The 23,675-nt window shown below is 37.7% G+C and overlaps 1 protein-coding gene across 14 annotated transcripts in view; it reads right to left on the reverse strand.

Moving 5' to 3' along the window:
• The window catches only part of PARD3B (par-3 family cell polarity regulator beta), a 1,159,019-nt gene that overhangs the window by 395,667 nt on the left and 739,677 nt on the right, over positions 1-23,675 (reverse strand). For 13 of the 14 annotated variants that reach the window (XM_086344421.1, XM_086344496.1, XM_086344507.1 and 10 more), the window contains one exon: positions 8,803-8,847. In XM_086344421.1, the coding sequence (XP_086200547.1) occupies positions 8,803-8,847 (45 nt within the window). Of the gene's footprint in view, positions 7,093-8,802; positions 8,848-23,675 lie in introns of all 14 variants that reach the window. The other variant, XM_086344531.1, reaches the window with a different exon arrangement.

The following is a 23,675-nucleotide window of genomic DNA, read 5'->3' on the forward strand; positions in this document are numbered from 1 at the left end:
AGCATCTTCTCAAAACTTATAACCTTGGGACCGTTTCTTCTTGGAAAATCTTTATCTCCTCATCCTTCAAGATAAGATCTCTCTACAAGAAATACTACATCCAGGCTACCAATGAGTCTAAATTGGCTCCAGACTTTTTTTTCTGTTTACCAAAGAGTGAAAACTGGTTCTCTGGCAAATGCAGAGAGCCATCTAAATAAACCAGGTACATCACTCCTGCCATCTTTAGTCACTTTCCAAGGTGTGAGCTTTTTGGTCATCTATTTCCTCCCTGTGCTGTCACCTTACACCACTCTGTTCATCTGTGACTCACCTTCCAACTCTCTCCTCCATCCCAAACTCCTTCATCTTGTCTTCTTGAGTCTCCACTATCCTTCCATGGTTGACAAAATGCTGTTCGCTTCTAACCTCTTCTCTGAAAATTCCCCTGCCTTTTGTTGTTCAGTTGCTAAGTTGTGTCCAACTCTTTGTGACCCCATGGATGGCAGCACACCAGGCTTCCCTATCCTTTACCATCTCCTGGAGTTTGCTCAAACACAAGTCCATTGAGTCAGTGATACCATACAACCATCTCATCCTCTGCCACCCTCTTCTCCTCCTGCCCTTAATCTTTCCCAACATCAGGATCTTTTCCAATAAGTCCGATCTTCGCATCAGGTTGTCAAAGTACTGGAGCTTCAGCTTCAGCATTCAGTCCTTTCAATGAATACTCAGCATTGATCTCCTTTAGGATTAACTGGTTTGATCTCCTTGCAGTCCAACAGATTCTCAAAAGTCTTTTCTAGCACCACAATTCAAAAGCATTAATTCTTCAGCATTCAGCCTTCTTTATGGTCCAACTCTCACATCTGTACATGACTACTGGAAAAACCACAGCTTTGACTATATGGACCTTTGTAGGTAAAGTGATGTCTGCTTTTTAATATGCTGTCTATGTTTGTCATAACCTTTCTTCCAAGGAGCGAATGTTTTTTAATTTCATGGCTGCAATTACTGTCTGCAGTGATTTTTGTCACCTATACATTGACACTTACCAAGAGCATTATCGACTGAACAACAAAGGCATCTGCCATCTGCCTTTACGGAGAATGAATCCCTTGCTGCTATAGCTGTTGACCTTCAACAATTCCTGAGGGAGTTCAGGGTGGACTGAGACACTCTGTGCTCCAGGGAATCTGGTGGGACAGGTCTTTAGATAGTTGGATGTTTTTAGGAACAGATTTTATGATCTCAATCCTTGCGTCTCCTCATATTTTGAGAAGCACTAAATCCTTTCATGGTAACAGCAGATCCTCATGACCAACAGAAAACTTTTGTAAAATGAGAGCTTCATGGCCCTGAACTCCCCTTTCACCAAAACCTTATATATTGACTTTCCCCCACTGCCATTTTGGGACAGTCTCTCAGAGCTATCTGAGATGCTGCCTCCCAGGCTGTAGTCCTCATTTTGCCCCAGATAAAACTTAACTAGCAACTCTCAAGTTGTACATCTTTTTTTATGGTAGACATTTTGGAGCCAAAGAAAAAATCTGTACTGTTTCCACTTTTTCTCCAAGGGAATACCCCCAATTTTAGCCTTCACTGACATCTAGCTTTCCACTAAGAATTCTGCTTCTCCTGCAGGCCTTATTTGCAACTGTTCTTTCTTACCCATATTATACAAGTCAGGGCTGGGAAGAGACTCAGCTGTCTCCTTATTTCTTGTTTATATTTTCAGGTACATTTTCCCTCTCCTAAGTCACTTCAGTAGTGTCTGACTCTGTGCGACCTCATAGATGGCAGCCTGCCAGGCTCCCCCATCCCTGGGATTCTCCAGGCAAGAACACTGGAGTGGGTTGCCATTTCCTTCTCCAATGCAGGAAAGTGAAAAGTGAAAGTGAAGTCACTCAGTCGTGTCCGACTCTTAGCAACCCCATAGACTGTTGCCTACCAGGCTCCTCCATCCATGGGATTTTCCAGGCAAGAGTACTGGAGTGGGGTGCCGTTGCCTTCTTCAAGCACTGGAGTGGGGTGCCATTGCATTTTCCCTCTACCCTTATATAATATCCTGTCTCCTTGGGAGCCCATGCATCCTGCTTTGTTTCCCTCTACTCCACTTATCATTCTCTCCATCACCTTCACTCTCTCATCATTAATACATGAACACTGGCACAGAGCCTATGGGTTCCCTCTGTGTCTACTCTATTTACATCTTATCACTGTTATCAAAAGTACTTCCTTAGGAAACCACTGGTCCAAGGAGGATGAGAGACACAGGAAGTAAACCTGGACCTGAACTACAGACTGGAGCCAAACCCAGTCAAACACTTTGAGATCTATAACTCCTAATCCACCTGATGATACATGACAAAGAAATAAATGTTTACTGTTGGTTTTATGGGCTTCCCTGGTAGCTTAGCTGGTAAAGAATCTGCCTGCAATGCAGGACACCTGGGTTTGATTCCTGGGTTGGGAAGATCCCCTGGAGAAGGGATAGGCTACTCACTCCAGTATTCTTGGGCTTCCCTTGTGGCTTAGCTGCTATTTCATAGCATGGTTGTAGCAACAGCTGACTGACACATTGAGAATCTCATTGGACCCTCTTTCTCAGTTTGATTAAAAACAAAACAAACACCAAAAACAAACAAACAAAAAACAATCAGAATTCTAGGTTTTATTCTCTAAATATTTCTTACTTTTCTTTCCTCCATTTAATCACTTAACTTTATATCCACATCACCTCTTATCTGGACTACCGCAATGGTCTCCTAACTATTCTTGCTTCTCTCCTTTTTTAAAATCCTTTCAAGTCCCCACAACCAACAGAGTGATATCATTATACTATAAAACTGACCACTCTGCTCCTTTAATCTGTTTAGATTCTCTGAGTCTGCAGGATTAAACTCACTTTCTTCCATTTGGTAGGAGTTCCCTGTGATCTAATCTCTGCCGGCTTCTTCACCTCCTAGCTTGTCCCTCTCCCCTCTGCACTCCTGCCATGCAAACTGCTTACAGTTTCTTGAACACACCATGATGTTTCAGGTTTTCATAACCTTCCATGAGCCTGAAATGTGTTAGTTCACTGACTTTTTCTATTCGCCAACCTTCTATTTATCTTTCAGATCTTACTATGGAAGCAGTTCTTTTCTGATACATGTCACTTTGTATCTCCAGCACACAACAGAATACCTGTTACAGAGTGGGTGTTTAAAAAACATGAGTGGAACAGAAATAATTTTGAAATGTGATTTGTAAAAAAAAAAAATGTAATCTCTATTTACTCATGAAATAAAGAAATGCACACACATACACCATATTCAAATGGTAAATAATCTTATCTTATGATATATTTCTTTCTAATTTGTTTTGATTCATTGAATTTTAGAGATAAACCACTAACAGTTTGCAATATAGGAGATACAGGGTTGCTCCATAATCAAGTTTCCATAGAAAAAAATCCTAGATGTTATCATTAATTTCCTTAATGATAACATCCTATATCCCATGGAAATGCAAACCAAAGCTGACACAGGTAGGAAATATATACATTTCTTGTGTCTAAAGCTATAGTTATCCGATATAACACGTGACAAAAGCTTAGAAATAAATATCCCAAATAACCATGCAATATTACCTCAACCAACTGATGAGGAAAGAAAGATAGTTCAAGTCCACTCCCCACTTACTCCAAGATATTATTTCCTCATCAACAATAGCAATGAAAAGTAATAAAAAGCAGTAACTCAATTAGAAGACTCAAACATGAAAAATGACCATGGTTGGTGTTCCAAATTTTAAATGCATATTTTAACTTAGATATTCAATAAAAGTATGAAATACTAAGACTCAACATAATTTATGGAACATCATTTAATAGCCCACTACTCATATTAAAGTGACTATCCAGTCATTTTATGTTTTATCTGTTCTTTCACAAAGATCCAGCAATTTCTTTAGCTATATTCGAACATTCTAGATTTGAAGTTTACACATAATGCATTTAAAGCAGAAGGTATGATCTATCAAGCTAGCAACTTGCATATTAAGCTCTCAGCCTTTGCTATAGGATATATCACATACACATTTGCTATAAATTATGCATAATGTATGTACATCACATGCATATTTTCTCTCACACATCTCTTCACTTGGCCCACACATTCACATGTACACATGCATTGCAGAAAAAAGAATGCACAAATTATCAAGATTAGATACTCTTCTGCTCAATTAATTGCCTTAGAGAAGTTATACCTGTTGTGTTCCTAGTTCAGCTAGTTGATGTTACAAAAGGTAAAGTAAGGATTTATAGGTATTTTGACATGTGTGTCATGCCTTCCAACTAGACTGTGTCTTACTCCTGTATTCTTCTCAGTTCTTGAGATGGTGAGGTATTAGGCATAAGCTGGTGGCAAATAAAATGGCCAATGCATGGCATCTGCCACACCATATCTGGATTTATATCTTAACCCCAAGAGTTACCAACCGCAAGAACAAGGACTTGTGTCTTGAGCTTCAGCTTCTCAACAGCAGTGTGTGTACCCACTGTCCTTAGTGGTTGCAAGGCATCTCATCTGGAAACATTCCCCCTAGATTGCTGATGAATCTTGCTCATTAATTGATAAACTCAGCTCAGGAAAGGTCTGCACTAGCTGCCAAACATTACTTTTACAGACTTGCCTGTTTTACAGCTGTATAGACAGGTGTTTGAGACTATAAGAAATTAAAATAGAAACAGGAAAGCTTTTTAGTCCATTTTGCTAATTAATATGTCAGAGCTCATAAAAAGGACTCATCGGCTTTCTTCAGCACTGCATCATCTTAAAGAGCTGGGTCAGCAAGGATCTCTGCAGACAGTCAATACATATTAAAACCGTTCTAAGCAGTAAATCAAAACAAAATAATATGAAGGCACAGTTTAAAAAAAGTAAAATTTATAAGCCCTTTCTGTCTGAATGCTGAGGAGCACTAAACTATTGGTTTCAGTGTCAGTTCAGTAAATTGGGCAAAAGAAAAGGATTCCTTCTCAGACATACTGTCCGAGTCTGTGTATAGCAAAAATCAAAGCACAATTTTTTTAAAAGCTATAACAAATTTGATGTCATTTCCTCTGGATTCTAATGTTCCTTCTGAATGTTTGTCATTAAAAAAAATGGTTTTATTTTTTTAAATATACATTTTGCTGAAGTTATATCCCTTCCCGCATTGCTAGGACTTGAGTTTTGTCAGAATTAAATCAGTGAGACAGTTAAGGGAAAAGGTGAAAGACAGCTTTTTGGTTTTCTAAGACTCTCTAAAACTTATGACTTTTTTCTTAAGGGAACCAAACAAAAAGTATTTTGTTCCTAACGTCTCTGAGTAAGTCTCGCCATCCCATAAGTATTAATGCCTCTCATATGTGGAGGAGGATCTAATAAGATTATAAACAGGAGTACCAGCCTGGCATTTTACTTGCCAAGGTGTGAGATGCCATGCACTGCCAGGGGAAAGCCCCTGAGGCAGATGATTAGAGAGGTCTCAAGAATACTGGATTGATTCCAGAAGAGGTGAGGGAATACTATATTTTGGGCCAAAAATGTTAGAAAGATTTATCTTATCTAAGACTTTGATTTGATCTGAGCTCTGAGGGATCAACCATTTAAAGAATAAGCCAAGGAAAGGGTGCCAAAAACACTGTCACAAACTTGGGAGGTACCCAAGCCAGGCCAACAGATGGAACTTGGCATGAAACAGCTCTCTACCCACTAAGTAGCTGACTCAGAAGAAATTTTAACTCAGATGAATTTATTAAAATGTTGAATATCATCCCAAATAAGAGGATAGATGATAGATTTAGGTCAGCACATACAATTTAATTTAACTTCCTGATGGTCTTGGACAGTATGAAAGCTGTCCACATTTTTATAATTAAAAAGAGACAGGGAGAGATATTCTTTCTTCTTAGTAAAAGAGACACTACTTTGTCACCCGAAAATTCTGGAGGAAGGATTAGGGGAAGGGAAAGATGAAAGGAAAAGAAGCTGACATTGGCAAGATAAGTGTAAATGATTAGGCAACATTGTACATTACAATCCAAACTGGCAACTTGCTTAGTAGTATAGACTGTAGCAGATGGAGAATACAGCTCTGTATTAGGGGAATGTTAAAAATGACAGAAAGAAGTTGCCAGAATCAAAAGGACCCTTAATTCTCTTTCACTGTTGTTAAACTGCTGCTACCACCAGGGCCTCATGGAAAATGTTCTACCCAAGTGCAGCCAATGAAGAGAGCTGCCCTTTACAGGAGGGATGAATTCTTGAGGATTACTATAATTTAAGACTTTAGTAGCAACTTTTTCTTTAAGGCTGCTTTTTGTTCTCTCAGTACTGTCTTGAATGTTTTATAGAGTGCTCTCATTTAATGGAACTCTACAGCACACAATTTTAGGTGATTGGTTAGCTCTCTTTATTGTGTTTAATTGTATGCCACTTTTGATTCAAAATTATCAAGTTTCTGGTTGTTTTCAGCATTTTCCCTGGTTCCACAGAGAGCCAATGAAAGAATTGATGATGTTGTGATAGGATAAAAAAGTACTTAAACTATAAGAATAGTGAATATTGTAATAATAGCTCATCAGTAATGAAAATCTTCTTTAAAACAGTGCTTCATGGGATATGAAGATCATTAGTAATATTTCTATTACCAGCTAAAATAAAGCTGCCATGTGAAGCTCATAATTAATCTGACTGAGAGTTTTAAAATTATGCCATTTTTGCCATTTTCTTTCAATTTGGAAGATTATTTCATGTTTAGAGTACTTCTTTACTAATATCTTTATTTCATACTACATGGAGAAGGCAGTGGCACCCCACTCCAGTACTCTTGCCTGGAGAATCCCACGGATGGAGGAGCCTGGTGGGCTGCAGTCCATGTGGTCGCTAGGAGTCAGAGACAACTGAGCGACTTCACTTTCACTTTTCACTTTCATGCATTGGAGAAGGAAATGGCAACCCACTCCAGTGTTCTTGCCTGGAGAATCCCCGGGACAGGGGAGCCTGGTGGGGTGCCGTCTCTGGGGTCACACAGAGTTGGATACGACTGAAGTGACTTAGCAGTAGCAGCAGCAGCAGCATACTACATAAAAATATACCATTAAATTTACTTAAAATACTACAGCAATATACTCAGATAATGTTTGCATTTAAAAATAGTGACAATAATTTTTAGTTACTAGCTAACAGTAATTTGTTTGGAAACAAAGTAAGATTAGAATAACATTTGATTCCCTGGAAAAAGGCAGAACATTTATTAATCAGTTGTTTTCAAAACTCAAGTTGATAAACATTCTTTAAAAAATGCTTCCTCTACTTACACTGAAGTGCATCTCAGTTCACAGAAGAGTTTATATCTTCAAGTATTAATATGTGTAAGAGAACTAAGGACAAGTAGTTGTTGTCTAGTTGCTAAGTTTTATCTGACTCTCTGCAACCCCATGGACTGTTGCCTGCCAGGCTCCTCTGTCCATGGGAATTCCCAGGCAAGAATACTGGAGTGGGTTGCCATTTCCTTCTTCAGGGATTCTTCCCAACCCAGGGATTGAACCTGCATCTCCTGCATTGGCAGACGGATTCTTTATCACTGAGCCACCAGAGAAGCCCAAGGACAAGTAGTAACAGGCATTTAAGATGAACAAAATGTAGACTATCCTTGGGAGTTCCTTGGTCATGGGAACTTCCTTCTCAGACTCCTAAAAATATTTCCCGTGGTAGAGAGTTTAATGGACGAAGATGATGGGAACAAGCAGCATGTGGCAATTTATCACTCCTACAGAAATCTTTTCTTTCACAGTGATCTAACCTCTTAGGCTCTTTATTAGAAGGGGCAGAAAAGAAAACATCTAACAGTTGCAAACTAGCCCTTTCCTGCTGTTATCACTAGTGAATTTAGAGAAAGAAGAAAAGGGAAAAAAAAAATCATAATCTTGCCCTGGAACATGATGGAAGTAATGAGGCATCAAGGCCACTTACTGCTGAGAACATAATTGGCCCATAAACACAGGAGATACTTGGTGATGGGAACAACTTCTTTGTTTCAAAAATGAAGGGATGCCAACACATCATAACCCTCCTGTTGTTTAGAGCGGTATTTCTAAGAGTAAAATGGATACTATCCCCACAAATAATGCACCCTGTACTTACTAGCTTAAAGTGTTTTCAAATAATGTGAATAAATGATGCTGAAGGAAGTGCAAAGGAATAGAAGGTAGGTCACTTGGCAATGAAAGGAAAGCTTGGATTTTAGACCTGACGGTATCACACACAAAATACAGAAAGAGCCTGAAGACCCTCAGAGATCCTTATGGACTTGCTAGGGCACCCCCAAGGAGCTCATACATAAATCATCTCAGGCCCAATCCCATTTGATGACAGGTAGAAAGATGATTCCTTTTTGAGAAGGAAGAAATGGCCACGTTTTCCTTATTTTGGAACATCTTTGTCCTGCTACTTTAATCATTGCAGAAAAAAAATTCAAACTTTCTTGGGTTTTCTTTGTAATTTTTTGTGACTGCAAGTGTTCAGCTGGTGTACAGGTTAAAGATTTTTGGTTTTATAATTATTTTTTGGAAATCTTTCTTCCTTCTTAAACATTTGAGTCAGCATACATTATGCTACTATTGAGACGGCCAAGCAATAATTCATCTTTGTGGAAGTCAGAGACATCTCATGTATTAATGAGCAAGCCTTTCAGTGACAAGTGGATGGAAACAGGTTCCAACTACTACTCAAACACAGCCAGAGATTTCCAGGAAGGAGAATATAAAGTCAGTGACAAGGAATTTCTTACCCGATTTGTGTCCAGCCAATGAATGGACTTTGCTTTCATCTGGCACTGCAAAGAAATAAAAGAGACGAGGATCAGATCAACTTGTAAATCAGCCAGTTTTTGAACAATAAATTAATATAGATTTGTAGTAAGTGAAATCTTTTACTGGCAAAGATTTGAGAAAAAAGTTTCCCCAGCCTGCCTGGGGCATCTCATTTCTCTTGGTAGGTATTTTAAAGACAGTTATGAAGAAATATATGTTCATTAAATCTTCTTTGAATAGAATTTCATTCTTTTGAATTGTTTTAATATTTTCACTTATTTTAACTGGACTGTTGTTTCTGTAGCCACAAAAACAGAACTTAAACTCAAGGATCTGGGGCTGTAGAATATATAATAAGACTCTTTGTGCATAACAGCAATATATATGCTCAGTCCCCAAGGATCGAATTTCTGTATCTGGTCAAAACAGACCAAAAGGGAGCAAATTTACAATTCCTTCTGAAAAATGTATTTAAAAATAAATATAACAGGAAACAATGGCATTCAAAAGATAAGATCTTCATCAGGCAACAGAACAGTGACTCTGTAGAGATGGAAAGGAAGTAGGGTGATTCCTACAGTTGCTGAGGTTTACTGTCTGGAGAAAGTCTTCAGATTGTGGTGTAAGAAGGGGAACATAGGCAGAGCCCAGGAATATGCCAGTCTGAGGATGCGAAGCTGGAAATCCAGGGAAAACCAGGGCAGACAGAGCTTAGATCAGAGAATTAGAGAGAAGAGAGGTATACAGAATTCTTTCTGAGATCTGCAGAGGATCCCTGCAGGTATTTAATTAATTGCTAATGATCACATGATGTGAGGAAACTACCCAACACCTGGGCGAAAACTACCCCAAAGAGGAAAGAACACAGTGCCTGCAGTTCTCATAAGGCTGGGAATAAAGTTCCCCTTCCCAATACCCAGAGTGAAAAACTTCATAATTTAGGGGTATCCATTAGAATAGGAGGAAGGATATTGCTTCAGCAGTGAGTAAAAATGTAAGCGAACATAGCTCTCATGAAATGGATATGATTTTGAAAGACACAAATTACCAAAGCTTATATAGGAAGAGATAATCTAACAGCTCCATACCTTGTTGGTTTTTTTTTTTTTTTTTTTTTAATGGATTTGTAGTTCAAACTTTCTGAGAAAGAAACCTCTAGACCCAGATGACTGCCTTGATGAATTCAACCAAAAATTTAGGAAGAAATACTACCAATTCTCCAGAAATTCTTTCAGAAAATTCAGAGGAGGGAACATTTCCTAACTCATTGTGAGGCTGGCATTACCCTGATATAATATCAAGCAAAGGAAGTCTATGAAAGCTACTAACCAGTATCTCTCATGAACGTAGAATCAAAGTGTTCTTAACCCTTAGGCAACTCTGCATGGATTATCACCTCAATATTCAACAACAGCCATTCAATATTCACCATGTGTCATAGTCTATATTAGTCTGTGAAACTCTGGTGGCTCAAGGGTAGGCGCAAAGCAAGGGGGAATTTGCTAACAGAAAGATCTCCTTCATTTCCCCAAACATTCGATTGGTCTCAGAGTAATAGGCCTCTCCTTCCTTTACCTATAACATTCAGTCTATTTCACTGATCTGGTCACTATACAAAAATTTTCATAAATCTTCCCACACCCACCTAGCCCTCTTTTCCTAAGCATTTCTTTATTTTCTAGATAGAAACATTACATGTTTGTGATTACCCTGGTATTAATATTAACTTGCTTAAAAATCATGTTAGACTTTGTGCTTCCAGGAGGAGATGCCAGTCGCTATGTATCAGGCTCCAGTTGTGGGCCAAATTCTGTCTTACCCTGTTCTGAAAAAACTTGAAGTGGAATCTGTTGTATAAATGGAAAAAATAGTGGAAAACAAGGATGACGATTAAAAAAATATTACTAGTAGCTAATACTTAGCACTTATGATATACAAGTTCTACCCTCTACCTTTTATATCTATTAATTCATTTAATGCTCACAGTAACCTGTGATGATGGTTGTTATTATCTTTACAGATAAAGAAACTGAGGCACACCTCATAAGTGGAGGAGCCAAGGCTTAAACAAAGCACTTTTAATCACTCTACTATAGTTGTGATGAATCATAGAAGAGTTATAATATTTCTCAAATTATTGACAATATGAATCCAATGTAAGAAAAGCCCTGACAGACACTCTTATGTTAGAATACTATTACCTTTTAAATTAGAATACATCTTATGAATAGAAACTTTCTATCATGATCAATATTAACAGTGTTAGCTATAATTTTGTTTAACATGTTCAGAATTCTACAGTTTTAATGGATTCAAGCCAAAATAATTCATTTCCATTATACAGATGAGAAATCATCTGAGATAAAAATCTTGACTTATTATTTTAATATATTTATTAACTTTATTAATAAATGTAAAAACCAGAGCTTCATAGGTAAATTTATTTTACCTATCTGTGCCTCAGTCGCATCATCTATAAAATGAGGATGATACTGCTTTCCAGGTATGCTTAGAGTGAACGTTATATATTGTAAGTTTATGCAAAATATGTAGAAGATCACATGTGCTTAGTCGCTCACTCTCAGTCATGTCTGACTCTTTGCAACCCCATGGACTGTAGGCTGCCATGCTCTTCTGTCCATGGGGATTCTTCAGGCAAGAATACTGGAGAGGGTTGCCATGCCCTCTTCTAGGGGATCTTCCCAACTCAGGGATCGAATCCAGGTCTCCCACACTGCAGGCAGATTCTTTACTATCTGAGCCATGAGGGCAGCCCATAGTAACTGCTTAATAAATATTAGTTATTAAATCATCAGTAATGATAAACTAAATAGAAAAATTTACATAATTTTACATAATAACATGATAGCTTATAATCGGATAAATGTGACTTAAATTCCAGATTTACCAGGAAAGTTAGTAAGTTCCATTAAACTTCAGTTTCTCAGTGTGAAAAATAATATAAAACACTATACAAAGAATTGTGAAAACTGAGTGAAAAACATTTACAAAATCACTTAGCACAGTTTCAGGTATGTATTTCTCAATAAATGAAAACTTTTGATAAATGGAAACTGTGAGAGTGGGAAGGGTGGTGAATTTGATGATGCTGATGGTGTTTATGACTTAACCTGCCAAGTATTATAAAGGAAAAGACTTCATAGGATATTTTCAGTTGCATCTCATGGATAATCCAACACTTACAACAGGTTTCACCTTTCAGTTTATCTGGCTCTGAGTTTATTTTGTAGTCGAAAAAGGCAATATATATACGGTCTCATTTTATGCAGCTATTCTTTTTTTTAATATAAATTTATTTTAATTGGAGGCTAATTACTTTACAATATTGTATTGGTTTTGCCATACATCAACATGAATCCACCACGGGTGTACACGTGTTCCCCATCCTGAACCCCCCTACCACCTCCCTCCCCATACCGTCCCTCTGGGTCATCCCAGTGCACCAGCCCCAAGCATCCTGTATCAGGAATTCACACAAGGGTAAGATCTTATTTTTTGTTTTTATCTTTTTTTAACAGCCATAAGTTATACCATTAAATCTAAGCCAATATAAGTACTGAAAGTTCACCAGCCATGTTAGGCTGAACATGATAACTTTTTGGCTGAATACTATCTACTATTTTTAGTAGGAATACTTATTATTTTAATTGACAATTTGAAATTCTTTAGAACACTAACAAACTATTTCAAAAAACAGTGTAGAACATCCAAATGGGTGACAGGCATAAAAATTAGGGGTCTTTCTCCAAATATTCACTGACACAGATGTCTATCTTTAGGACAGAAGATAGATGAATGAACATAATAGAAAATGGAGGGAACTGTAATGACTTAATTAATAGAATACATTTTATTTAAAAGGTTAAATTGGGAACAATCATCTTTTATGCACATGCTTAGTGCTGGGAAGTGATTTAAATAACAGTAGCAAATGAGAAAATGAGGTAAAATTACATATACCACCAAGCTTTTTTTTTTTTTAATGACAAGTGTTATAATTAATACTCAACTTCCTTTATCACTTACACCACCTTAAAACTACTAAAAAGTTCTCTCTTAGAGCTGAAGCTTAAGTCTAGTCATTTCTTGCATATTATTTAGATAGCATAGCAATGGGAACAAAATTAGTTACAATACTAATATGACAGGTATGTCATTTTAAACAAAGAGCTTATTTACAAAAGGCTGAAAATGAGTGAGCCTGGTGGTGGAAAAGTCTTCAATTCCAAAATGGCAAGTAAGGTACCAAAAGTATCAAGGAAGAGGGTGATGATGGAACAGATGCCAAAATTTCTTGTTCTTGTTCTAATGATAGATTGCTTTCTCTTCCTCCCTTTCTTTCTCTTTCCCTACCTCTCCTTTTCCCTTCTCCTCACTCTGCCTCCCTTCCTCCCTCTCCTCTTCCTTTCTTTCTTCCTTGAAGTTTCTAGAGCGTATTATTCTCCCTCTCTTATCCTTCACTTTTACCCAAGGACTGGTACTATTTGCTCTTGATTACTCTAAACGGTACTATAGTGGTTAAAGAAGTACCAGTGAAATGCTGAGTCCTTCTGAAGACGAAATTCATAGATATTTTTATTATAACTGCTATTACATATTTAGAGGGCACTGTGGACTTGGTGTCTCTTGAGATTTCTCTAGATAATGGGATTTCTATATTAAGCTCCTGCTTCCTGGTATTCGACTCAGGATCAATGGACACCATTTGATTGAATTGTTATGAGGGTTTTCATAATGCAGGCACTCTTCGGTTTGGATGCTTGTTAATTTCCTGGCATGGCCTCTGGTTCAGGAAGACTTGCTGAGGAAACACAGCGACCTGACAGCCTATGTCTCCAGTTCCTTTGGTTGTAGACCTTTGAAGCCAATCAAAGGTCTACCAGCTACCCATCACTAATGGAACCTTTTTTAAAAATGTGGATAAACACACAGTGTCTTTTGGTTAATTTCAACTAGGTTCACTGTTAGAGTTGAGAGAAACCATAAAGAAAGAAAATATGGGAAGAAAATCTGAAAAATATGGTGCTTTGAGAACTTCGTGGCAAACATTAAAGTCCATGTAAGACATACATTGGCTTCCCAGTAGGACATATTTATATTAATATAGTGATCACTTAAAGTGTTTTATTCTTTTGTCAAGCCTTCTTATACACTTCAAATGCATTCTCACTGGGGGAAAATAATCTCCTTGCTTATTGATAGTATTTGATACACATTTTATAACATAAGTGACTATTAGGGACTTCACTTGCTTAATAAAAATTTGCAGAACAGTGGCAGATTTGGTGAGCTAATGGACCCCATATGCTCTTCTTATGCTGACAGAAGATGGTATATTACTAACATGCACAAATCTTTTCAGATAAAAATTGCCATCAGCTACAGTTATTCTTTTTGAGGATGCCAACACTATGTCATAAATGGGGAATATGCAAATGTGTTCAGATTCCCACTACTTCATATCAAGATACTTTGATGCAAAGCAGAGTTCTATAACATGATACAATGCTTGTCTTTCACACAGACAGCTCTATTTCATTTAACTTTGGATTTCCCTGTCTTTGACATAATAGAGACTGCTGTTTTGAAGATGATGTTTGGCACAATAAAAATCCATCTTCTAAAGAGGCCATAAATATGTCTTTTTGGATAGTTTACTAGGAAACTAAATATCAAATAATTATTTAATAGCTAATAAACTTGTTTCTAAAAGTTATTCCTTCAGAATTAAAAAAAAATGATGTAGTTGCTAATATTAAGAATCAATTTTCTTCTCCTTCAGCAGATCAATTTCTGTGCCACTCATTGCCTTCCAGAATTTCTAAGGAACACAAACCTGTTTCAAGTTGTAAATTAAGTTCCCTCTTTCACAACCATGAAGTATGGCTGCATTAATTTATACTGTTTTCTTATGTCGATGACTATTTGGCATACTGCTTCTCCTTAGGGAGACTTTCTTGGGTTTTCAGCACTATAAATTCTTATGTGTTGAAAAATTCTTCCAACTCTTGAAAAACAAGTGAAATAAAAAAAAAAAAACAAAGTAAGGCATCTGCTGAAAAATGGGCAAGGTGATCAGTAGGAGATAATGACACAAATATTCTCACCATCTCTCTTAGTTAGCTGCCTGCAAAGCACCCTGTTCATCCTTAGATGTGCTGCTACTCTGACAGTAAGCTAATCAGAATACAACAACTGAAGTTTTCTTCTAATGTTATAGGGCAACTTCCAGAATATTGGAGTGGGTTTCCATTTCCTTCCTGAGGGGATCTTCTCAACACAGGAACCAAACTGCTGTCTCTAGCTACCAGGGAAGCCCATAATTATATGTGTGTCCAGGGACTAATTAGTCTTTTTCAATCTTCTGAACTTATCTGTAAACTGCAGATAATGCTCCCTACCAGAGAATATGAGACAACTTAGAGAATACAAAAACTTATCACGGACACCAGTAGAAGCGAGTACTCAAAGATGGATAATGCCTGTCTTTCACACCCTACCACTTCTGCTGGGTGCTCTGCACTCTATCATATCACAAGTATGTTTTTGAACAGGCTATGTAACTTCATGCATCTGTACAATGTATACACAGCACATGCAATTTCTTCTGACTCAAAACAAAAATGCTTCCATTATCCTTCTAGGAAAACATGCTTTAAGATTCCATTCAAATGTCATCTTTTCCACATCATCTTCTCACATCTCCAGTTTGAACTTAGGGACTCAATTTGTAAATGTCTCAGTTATTTGTGCATGATTCTTTTCACATTAAACTGTGAACACCTTAAGGAAAGGGTGTGTCTTGTTTTTACCCTTGTAGGCATGGAATCATGCCCAATCTCTAGTAGGTACTCTTGATGTTTGCTGAGTGAACAAATGCATCATTTGTAAGAATAAAGGAAAGGAAGCAGCAATTTGGATATATCCTTTCAGCAAAAGCTTCTAGACCAATGAATGTGAAATATGTTTATCAAGATATACACATGGTTATATAAATGTTGTGACAAAAATGTATAGATACCTAGTAAAATTCTTATGGTGCAATTTGTAGACATGTTCTTAGCAAGGAAAGGTCAGAAGAAGGTGACTGGAGTTAGATTCTGGGATAGATCTAATAAAGACCACAACATAGTAGAAATGTTTAGAATAAATATAAACTTACTTAAATTTTGAGTCGTGAAGTGTAGAAAAAATATAATTGGTAGTCTAATCACAACTCATTTTGTATTTTTAATAAATGTGTTATTAGTGCTTTTATATTTAGTTTTGGGCTTGCTGGCACTAATTTCACCATTGTTATTCATGTGGTAATGACACTTGAAAGAGAAGTTCATTGTGCTTACAGAAAATTTCACATTACATTAACAAAAACACTGAGCACTTAGCATAGAGGGTACTCCTTTCAGTACACAAATATGAATTTCCAAAGCTGTAAATACATGTATACCTGTGGCAGATTCATTTTGATATTTGGCAAAACTAATACAGTTATGTAAAGTTTAAAAATAAAATAAAATTAAAAAAAAAGAAATTAAAAAAAAAGAATAAATAGATGTCTTTTTGCTACATCAAAATTTCAGACAAAAACAAAAAGAAAACATAACTTTAAAAATTGCTTTTATGAAATACTGAATCATTAAAGTCTTTATATGTTTAAGATACAAAGAACAACAATAAAGCAAACATGGTCTATTAATCAGTGAGTTTGAGAAAAGAATATTATTTTACTTTGAAGGTTTGTGGCTGCTCCACTCCAATCTGACTCCTTTCCCTCACTCAGATGTAACCACAATCCTGAATTTTGCCCTTTATGCTTTTCTTACTTTAAAAAAATTATCAAAAATTCATCCCCAAATAACATAATTTACATTTGTATCCTTCATTAAATGATACTGAATTCTGTTACACACTTTTCTGTGTATACTGATGTGATCATACAATTTTTCTTTTTTAGTTTGTTAATATGTGGCTTACACTGATTGATTTCAAATGTTAAACCAACCTTACATTCCTAGATAAACTCTACTTGATCATAATCTTCTTTTACACATTGTTGAGTTCAACTTGCTAAACTTTTTAAAAGAATTTTATACAAGTTTATGAAGAACATCAATCTAAAGTTTTCTTTCTTCTGTGTCCCTGTCTGGCTTTGGTATCATAGTTGGGAAAGCATTCCTTTCTTTTTATTTATCTGGAAATGTCTCTATAGAATTCCCATTATTTCCTCCTACAAAATGCTTAGCAGAATTCACCAAAAAAGCCACATGGAGAGAGAGTTTTCTTTGTGGGAAAGTATTTCACTATAATTCTTTGAAAATCTGTTTACCCATTTGTCTCCTGTATAAAGATATCATGGAATCAGTGCTGAATATAAGGAATTAAAAACAATTATTTTTTTGAAATACAGGACCATGAACAGAATGCTGCTAAGCTGATGGATTAAAAGGAAACCATATCTAGGCCCAGGCTATTCCCCTGTCCTGATAGCACACTCACTACCTTCATGAGCAACTGTCACAGAACCACCTTCCAAGAGTCCTCATAACCAAACTTTCACTAAATTCAACTGCCTAGAAAATAAGTCTCCTTAGTCTTTAAATTCAAGTTTCAACTCTTTTTTTTACCCTTCTCCTTGTATTTTCCTCTATTCACTTTTTATTCACATTCTCTAGAATGATTCCTTATTTCTGCCCATTGTCTTTATCCTTAGCTGAAAATGCCTTAAACCTCTCATTTGTAAATACTATATTTCTCCTGGGTCCAGCTCCCCACCATATCAATTTCTTTGTAGGATATTCTATTTCTGTCCTCCCTAAAACGCTTTAGGTTTGCCTCCAAGCAAATGTACCACTTTCTACATGGTGTTATGTTGATTTGTGGGCAACTTCAATGAAGGCAAAGATATTATTTTATTCATCTTTACAAATTACAAAGGTCCTCAAGTTAGTTGTATGAAGTCTCTCTCTCTCTCATTTGTTAATCTATGACAGGAAAAAGATGGCTGTGTGGGATCCCTCCCAGGAAACTTCCTTCCCTGTGAATTCTCAGGATCTACCCTAGGTGACTGCAGCCATGAAATTAAAAGACGCTTACTCCTTGGAAGAAAAGTTAGGACCAACCTAGATAGCATATTCAAAAGCAGAGACATTAATTTGCCAACAAAGGTCTGTCTAGTCAAGGCTATGGTTTTTCCTGTGGTCATGTATGGATGTGAGAGTTGGACTGTGAAGAAGGCTGAGTGCCGAAGAATTGATGCTTTTGAACTGTGGTGTTGGGGAAGACTCTTGAGAGTCCCTTGGACTGCAAGGAGATCCAACCAGTCCATTCTGAAGGAGATCAGCCCTGGGATTTCTTTGGAAGGAATGATGCTAAAGCTGAAACTCCAGTACTTTGGTCACCTCATGCGAAGAGCTGACTCATTGGAAAAGACTCTGATGCTGGGAGGGATTGGGGGCAGGAGGAGAAGGGGATGACAGAGGATGAGATGGCTGGATGGCATCATAGACTCAATGGATGTGAGTCTGAGTAAACTCCGGGAGTTGGTGATGGACAGGGAGGCCTGGCGTGCTGCAATTCATGGGGTCACAAAGAGTCAGACATGACTGAGTGACTGAACTGAACTGACCCTAGGGTTGGACTATTTCCACTACTCAGACTATGGAAACTCTCAGGTTTCCTAGAACCTTGATAAGTTTTTCTGTTTTCAGCAAGAAATCAATATTGATTAAACCATAGGGAAAAAAAGGGCAGAGACTACCGTTTAAGTCACACAATAAATGGCCATTATTCACTATTAACCAGTGGAAAAACACACCTCTCATTCCACTATTTATAATGTATATTTCCATAGAGTGATTCATCTTTACCAGGGATAAGGAGGAAAGAAACTAAAACTTACTACCTACTTATATGTGTCAGAAATCATGCCAAGCATTTCAATACATGTTATCCTATTTAATCATCATAAAAGCCATGTAAACACTATTACCTTCACTTTACAGAGGAGGAATCTGATGCTCAGAGGAGTTGTGTCATAAAGTGAGCAAGTGGGATGGCCAGGATCTGAAGGTTTCTGACTTCAAAGCACACATTTCTTCTACTATGTGAGTCTGAGAGGTAGGATTTTGCTAATAGTTTTACCACCAAGAACTACACATTTCACTAGCCACCACTATCACCTAAAGTAGAATTTCATAGCAAACCCGGAGAAAGAGCACATAGTGTCTCTTAAAAATGGTTGTGGATGCTCTCAAAAGAAAGAAATAGAGCTGTCATAAGTTGTTTCAATTCTTGTACACCTGGAAATTGTTACCAAGGAGAGGCATAGACTATTGTTCAGATAATGTCAGCAGTAGAAAAGGGAGGAATGAAGAAAGGTTAGAGTGACATCACAGAGAATTTATTGCTTGAACACAGGAATGAGGCAAAAGAGGGAACCACAAATGAATCAAGTGTGTGGTCTTGCAACTGAGGGCCACCATTACTAGAAGACAGAGAGGGAAAAATGGTGTAGGATCAGGTCGATAGTATGGATAAAGTAGAAGCAGCACGGTGCTGGGGACTCACATCTCTTTTTCACCTCCCCCTGCCAACTTTTTGATGCAACCTGACAGTATTAGATATTGGCAGCCAAATAGGACAATTGTTAGTTCATCACATGTACAGTTAACAAAAATCCTGAAGTCCTTTTTACATTAACTGTTGTTGAGTATCTTTGTCCAACAAATATTTATAGAGTCAGTGGTATGCCAGCCATCATGCTGGGCATGCGGATTGTGGAAGTGAACATGGTAGTCGTGAGCCCTGCACCAGCAGGGTTTCTACCATACAACTAACCACAGATAATGCATGCGGTATTTTGCAAACCTTCCTCATCAAAGCTACCTTCAGCTCTCTCCCTGACAGATGTAATAACCCTTGACTCAACTCTGAGATTCTGTACTCAGTCTCTATTCCACATAGAAACTATTATAATCCTTATAAGACAAAAGACAAAACAAAAAGCTTATCATGACAGTCTCTTAACTAAAAGCCTCCCAATCTGATCACGTTTAGAAGTAAATCTGAAAACTTGCTAGACTCTCCAAGACCTGGTCCGCAGGGGTCTTTCCAACCTTGTTCTGCATGGCCCTCTCCTTGCTCAGTGTATTTCACTTACCGTGGCCTCACTGCAGTTTCATAAATATGCCAAGTGCGGCCCTCATCAGGGGGTTTTCCCCATGTAGTTCAATGCCTTCCTTCACTCACATCTCTACAGACAAAGGATCATCACAGAGCTGTTCCCTGGCTACTAAGGCCGGAGGCCTCTAACTGTTACAAACCCCAACTCTGTTACTGTTTCTTCACCTTGGTTCATTTTCCTAAAAGCACTCATCACTCACATCTTCCCTAATTAGAACAAAAGTTCCGTGTGAATGTGGGCTTTGCTTTGTTCACTGATTTGTCTTTAAGGTCTAGAACAGTGCCTGGTACATGTGAAAGTGAGAGTTGCTCAGTCGTGTCTGACTCTCTGCGAACCCATGGACTATACAGTCCATGGAATTCTCCAGGCCAGAATACTGGAGTGGGTTGCCTTTCCCTTCTCCAACCCAGAGATCTTTCCAACCCAGGGATTGAACCCAGGTCTCCCGCACTGCAGGCGGCTTCTTTACCAGCTGAGCCACAAGGGAAGCAAGCCCAAGAATACTGGAGTGGGTAGCCTATCCCTTCTCCAAGGGATCTTCCTGACCCAGGAATTGAACCAGGATCTTCTGTATTGCAGGCAGATTCTTTACCAACTGAGCTATGAGGGAAGCTCATTGGTACATGGTAGGCACTTGATAAATATCTGTTGAATGAAAGAAGGATGCTCAGGGATCTGGGGCAATGGGAAATGCAGAGACTGGACCTAGTTTATAGACTGAGTGTTCCTGATGGCTTTAAATTGAGACCTGGAGATATACAGAGATGGATGAAGCTAGTATTTGGACAGAGGAAACATGAAAACCCCAAAACAGGATCCCACACATAGAACCTAAAACTCCTCTGTACAGAGGGTGACTAGTGAGAGACTGAGTGTAGGAGAAGAAATGAGTCAGTCATGGAGAATCTCAGAAGCCACATTAATGAGTTTTGTCTTTATCCTCAAGGCAATGGGACACTGCTAAGGGATTTTCAGCAAGAAAGTGACATGATCGGATTTATGTTTTAAAACGATCACCCAGGCTGCAGCGTGGAAAATGAATTGGATGGGAGTAAGACAGGAGAAGGAAGTTGCTTCAGGAATTTACATTTATCCCTATTAAATTTAATCTTCTGAATTGCAGCTCATCAGTTCTCCCTGTTGAGATCTTTTTGAATCCCTATTCTGTCATCCACACATTAGCTAACCCACTGAGCTGTGTGTCACTTATACATCTGATAAGTCAGCCTTCTACACCCGAGTCATGCTCAGAGCTTACATTACTGAACACCACCCCTGTTCTCTTTAGGTGCTTGCGGGTTGGCTTACTCTCCCATCTCTAGGCAGTGTCTCTTCTTGTAAAGTTCACTGGCCAGCCCAGAAGTGAAACATAACCCTCAAGATCTAGTAACCTGAGCTACCTAGGATTTTCATGTGCATTTCCCCTAGAGCTTATGGACTTCACATTAGGACAGAAACTCAGTTTATTTGTGCATGAATTAATGTTGGCATGTGACTTCTTGCTGGGGATTGCACAGTTGCTTCTGTTCTTGGCTACAATAAGTACTATCAAAAGATTTCTGTTCTGGCATGAACAGAAATATATTTCTGCCCAGACGCTACTATCATCTGTTTAATATGCAAACTGTGCAAAACCAAGGCTACTAGTATGTAATAGATTTTGAAAAGTTGTCATCCAGACTCATTGTTTATTAGAGGATATTAATTTGGGGGTTTATGTGCTGTGTCTCCAATTCAGAGCATACAACCGTTCACTTAAATAGATCACAAAGTTGTGCGTGCACTCTAGTGAAATGATCTGGTATTTTATACTGGTCTATTAGATGAGCTCATTTAAATCAGGCTCCTCTTTGCAGAACGGGTGATTATACATAGATATTAAATGTTCACTATCTTTTGGAAGATATTGAAATTTATTAAGAATCCTGAACAAGGTTGAGCTAATAGAAAACATTAATAGGAAAAATAGAAAGTTGCCAGACCCACACTCCAAAGTGACTTCACAGAAAGTGATTTTTTAACCTCTTTCCCTTAGACCAGGGATTTCTTTGGAGGCTTCAGTGGCTACCAACCAATGAAGGGAAAAGGAAAAGCAGTGGGCTTAATCTATAGTATGTCATTCCCCTCCCTGCTGTTGCTACTTCAATTCTTATATTAAATACAGCTTCTTGTTATAAAACTTCAGAAGAGATTTAGAAAAACTGATTTAAAATCATTTAGGTGTCAATTTCTCATTTAGTAACAACTGGTTGATTTTCTTTTAAGCAAGCTTTGTGCACACCTAGAATTTCTTGTCAACTGGGGGAAAAAAATCCTCCAATACAAATGCAATTATTGATATTTAAAAATAAATTCTAAATGTAATAATTAATAACACTGGCATAATTTTACATTCCAGAGATAGTCTTTAATAATTTCAAACTTCTGGTTTTATTCTTATAATTTAAAGACAGTAGTTTTTTCAGTCCAGGATACTTTGGCAGGTCTTTGTAAAACACACAGGCTCTAAGCCTTGTGCCTAGAATGGCTGATAGGAAAAAAACAAAACAAAACAAAACTATTGCTGGCTTTAATCAGAGGAACTGTTTCAACAATTCTGGACATGAAACTATAAACTTAAAATCCATCATATTAGAACTATTAAAATGAAAAAAAATTGATGTATTGATGTTCAGTGATAGGCATCTCCTTTCCGTATGTTGTGCCTTCACTAGATTTTTCAGTTTGAAAATGGCACCATCATTGTCCCAAGCAACTCTGACTCCTCATCCTCTGCTTCAGCTTCAAAATAGTTGGTCAGACTTGACTTTGACCACAGGTAGGGAATCAGGTCACTGCTCTCTTACTACTTTTTGACTGACTCTACAATTCTACCAGAATAAGACTGGAATAATACTCTCTAAAAAAAAGAACTTGGAACTTCTGCCAACTCACACGCGGCTTCCTTGCATTTCTGTATGCAAGCAGTGACCAGAAGCATACGGCCTTACAGGATGGCTAAGGCAGACACTGTAGGCTAGCTGATCCAGTGTCACTAACAACCCTGTCCTCACCAGCTACTTTCTGGTTGCAAGGTATATGACATGTCATAGCCTGGTCAATGAGCTAAAAGGGGAAGCTTTCTGGGCAGCACTTCTTAGACATCCTGATATCTAAGAAAGGATATCTTTCTTTATATCTATCTTTATATCTGGATATCCTGATATAAAGAAAGGTGGTACACTCTTTTGCCTTTTCCCCATCCTTCATCTTTTATTTGGGGTGGGCTGGGGTAGGGGCCTGGAACATGGATAATATTTCTAAAGATACAGTGGCCATCTGGACATTGCAGTAACAAATATGGTGACAAAGGCCAAAAAATCGAGAATGAAAGCTTGGAAAAAGAGAAGGAGTCTGGGTCTCTGATGGCTTTCCTGTGACACTGAATTACCCCATCTGGACTTCATGTTATATATGACTAAAAAAATATAAATATAAATATATATATATATAAAATCACTGCTGGTAGAGTTTTATGAGCATTGCAGTAGAATGTGCTCTATTGAGTACCATTTTAACTGACAGGAAATAGCTTTTTGTGTCAACCCAAAATCTGTTAATAAATATCACTCTGTTCATAATTTTTTTTTCTTCCTTTTCATATGAGAG

Source organism: Bos grunniens, chromosome 2 (assembly GCF_055505025.1).
Source record: "Bos grunniens cultivar Pamir isolate PY7600 chromosome 2, Bosgru_T2T1.0, whole genome shotgun sequence".
NCBI lineage: Eukaryota > Metazoa > Chordata > Mammalia > Artiodactyla > Bovidae > Bos > Bos grunniens.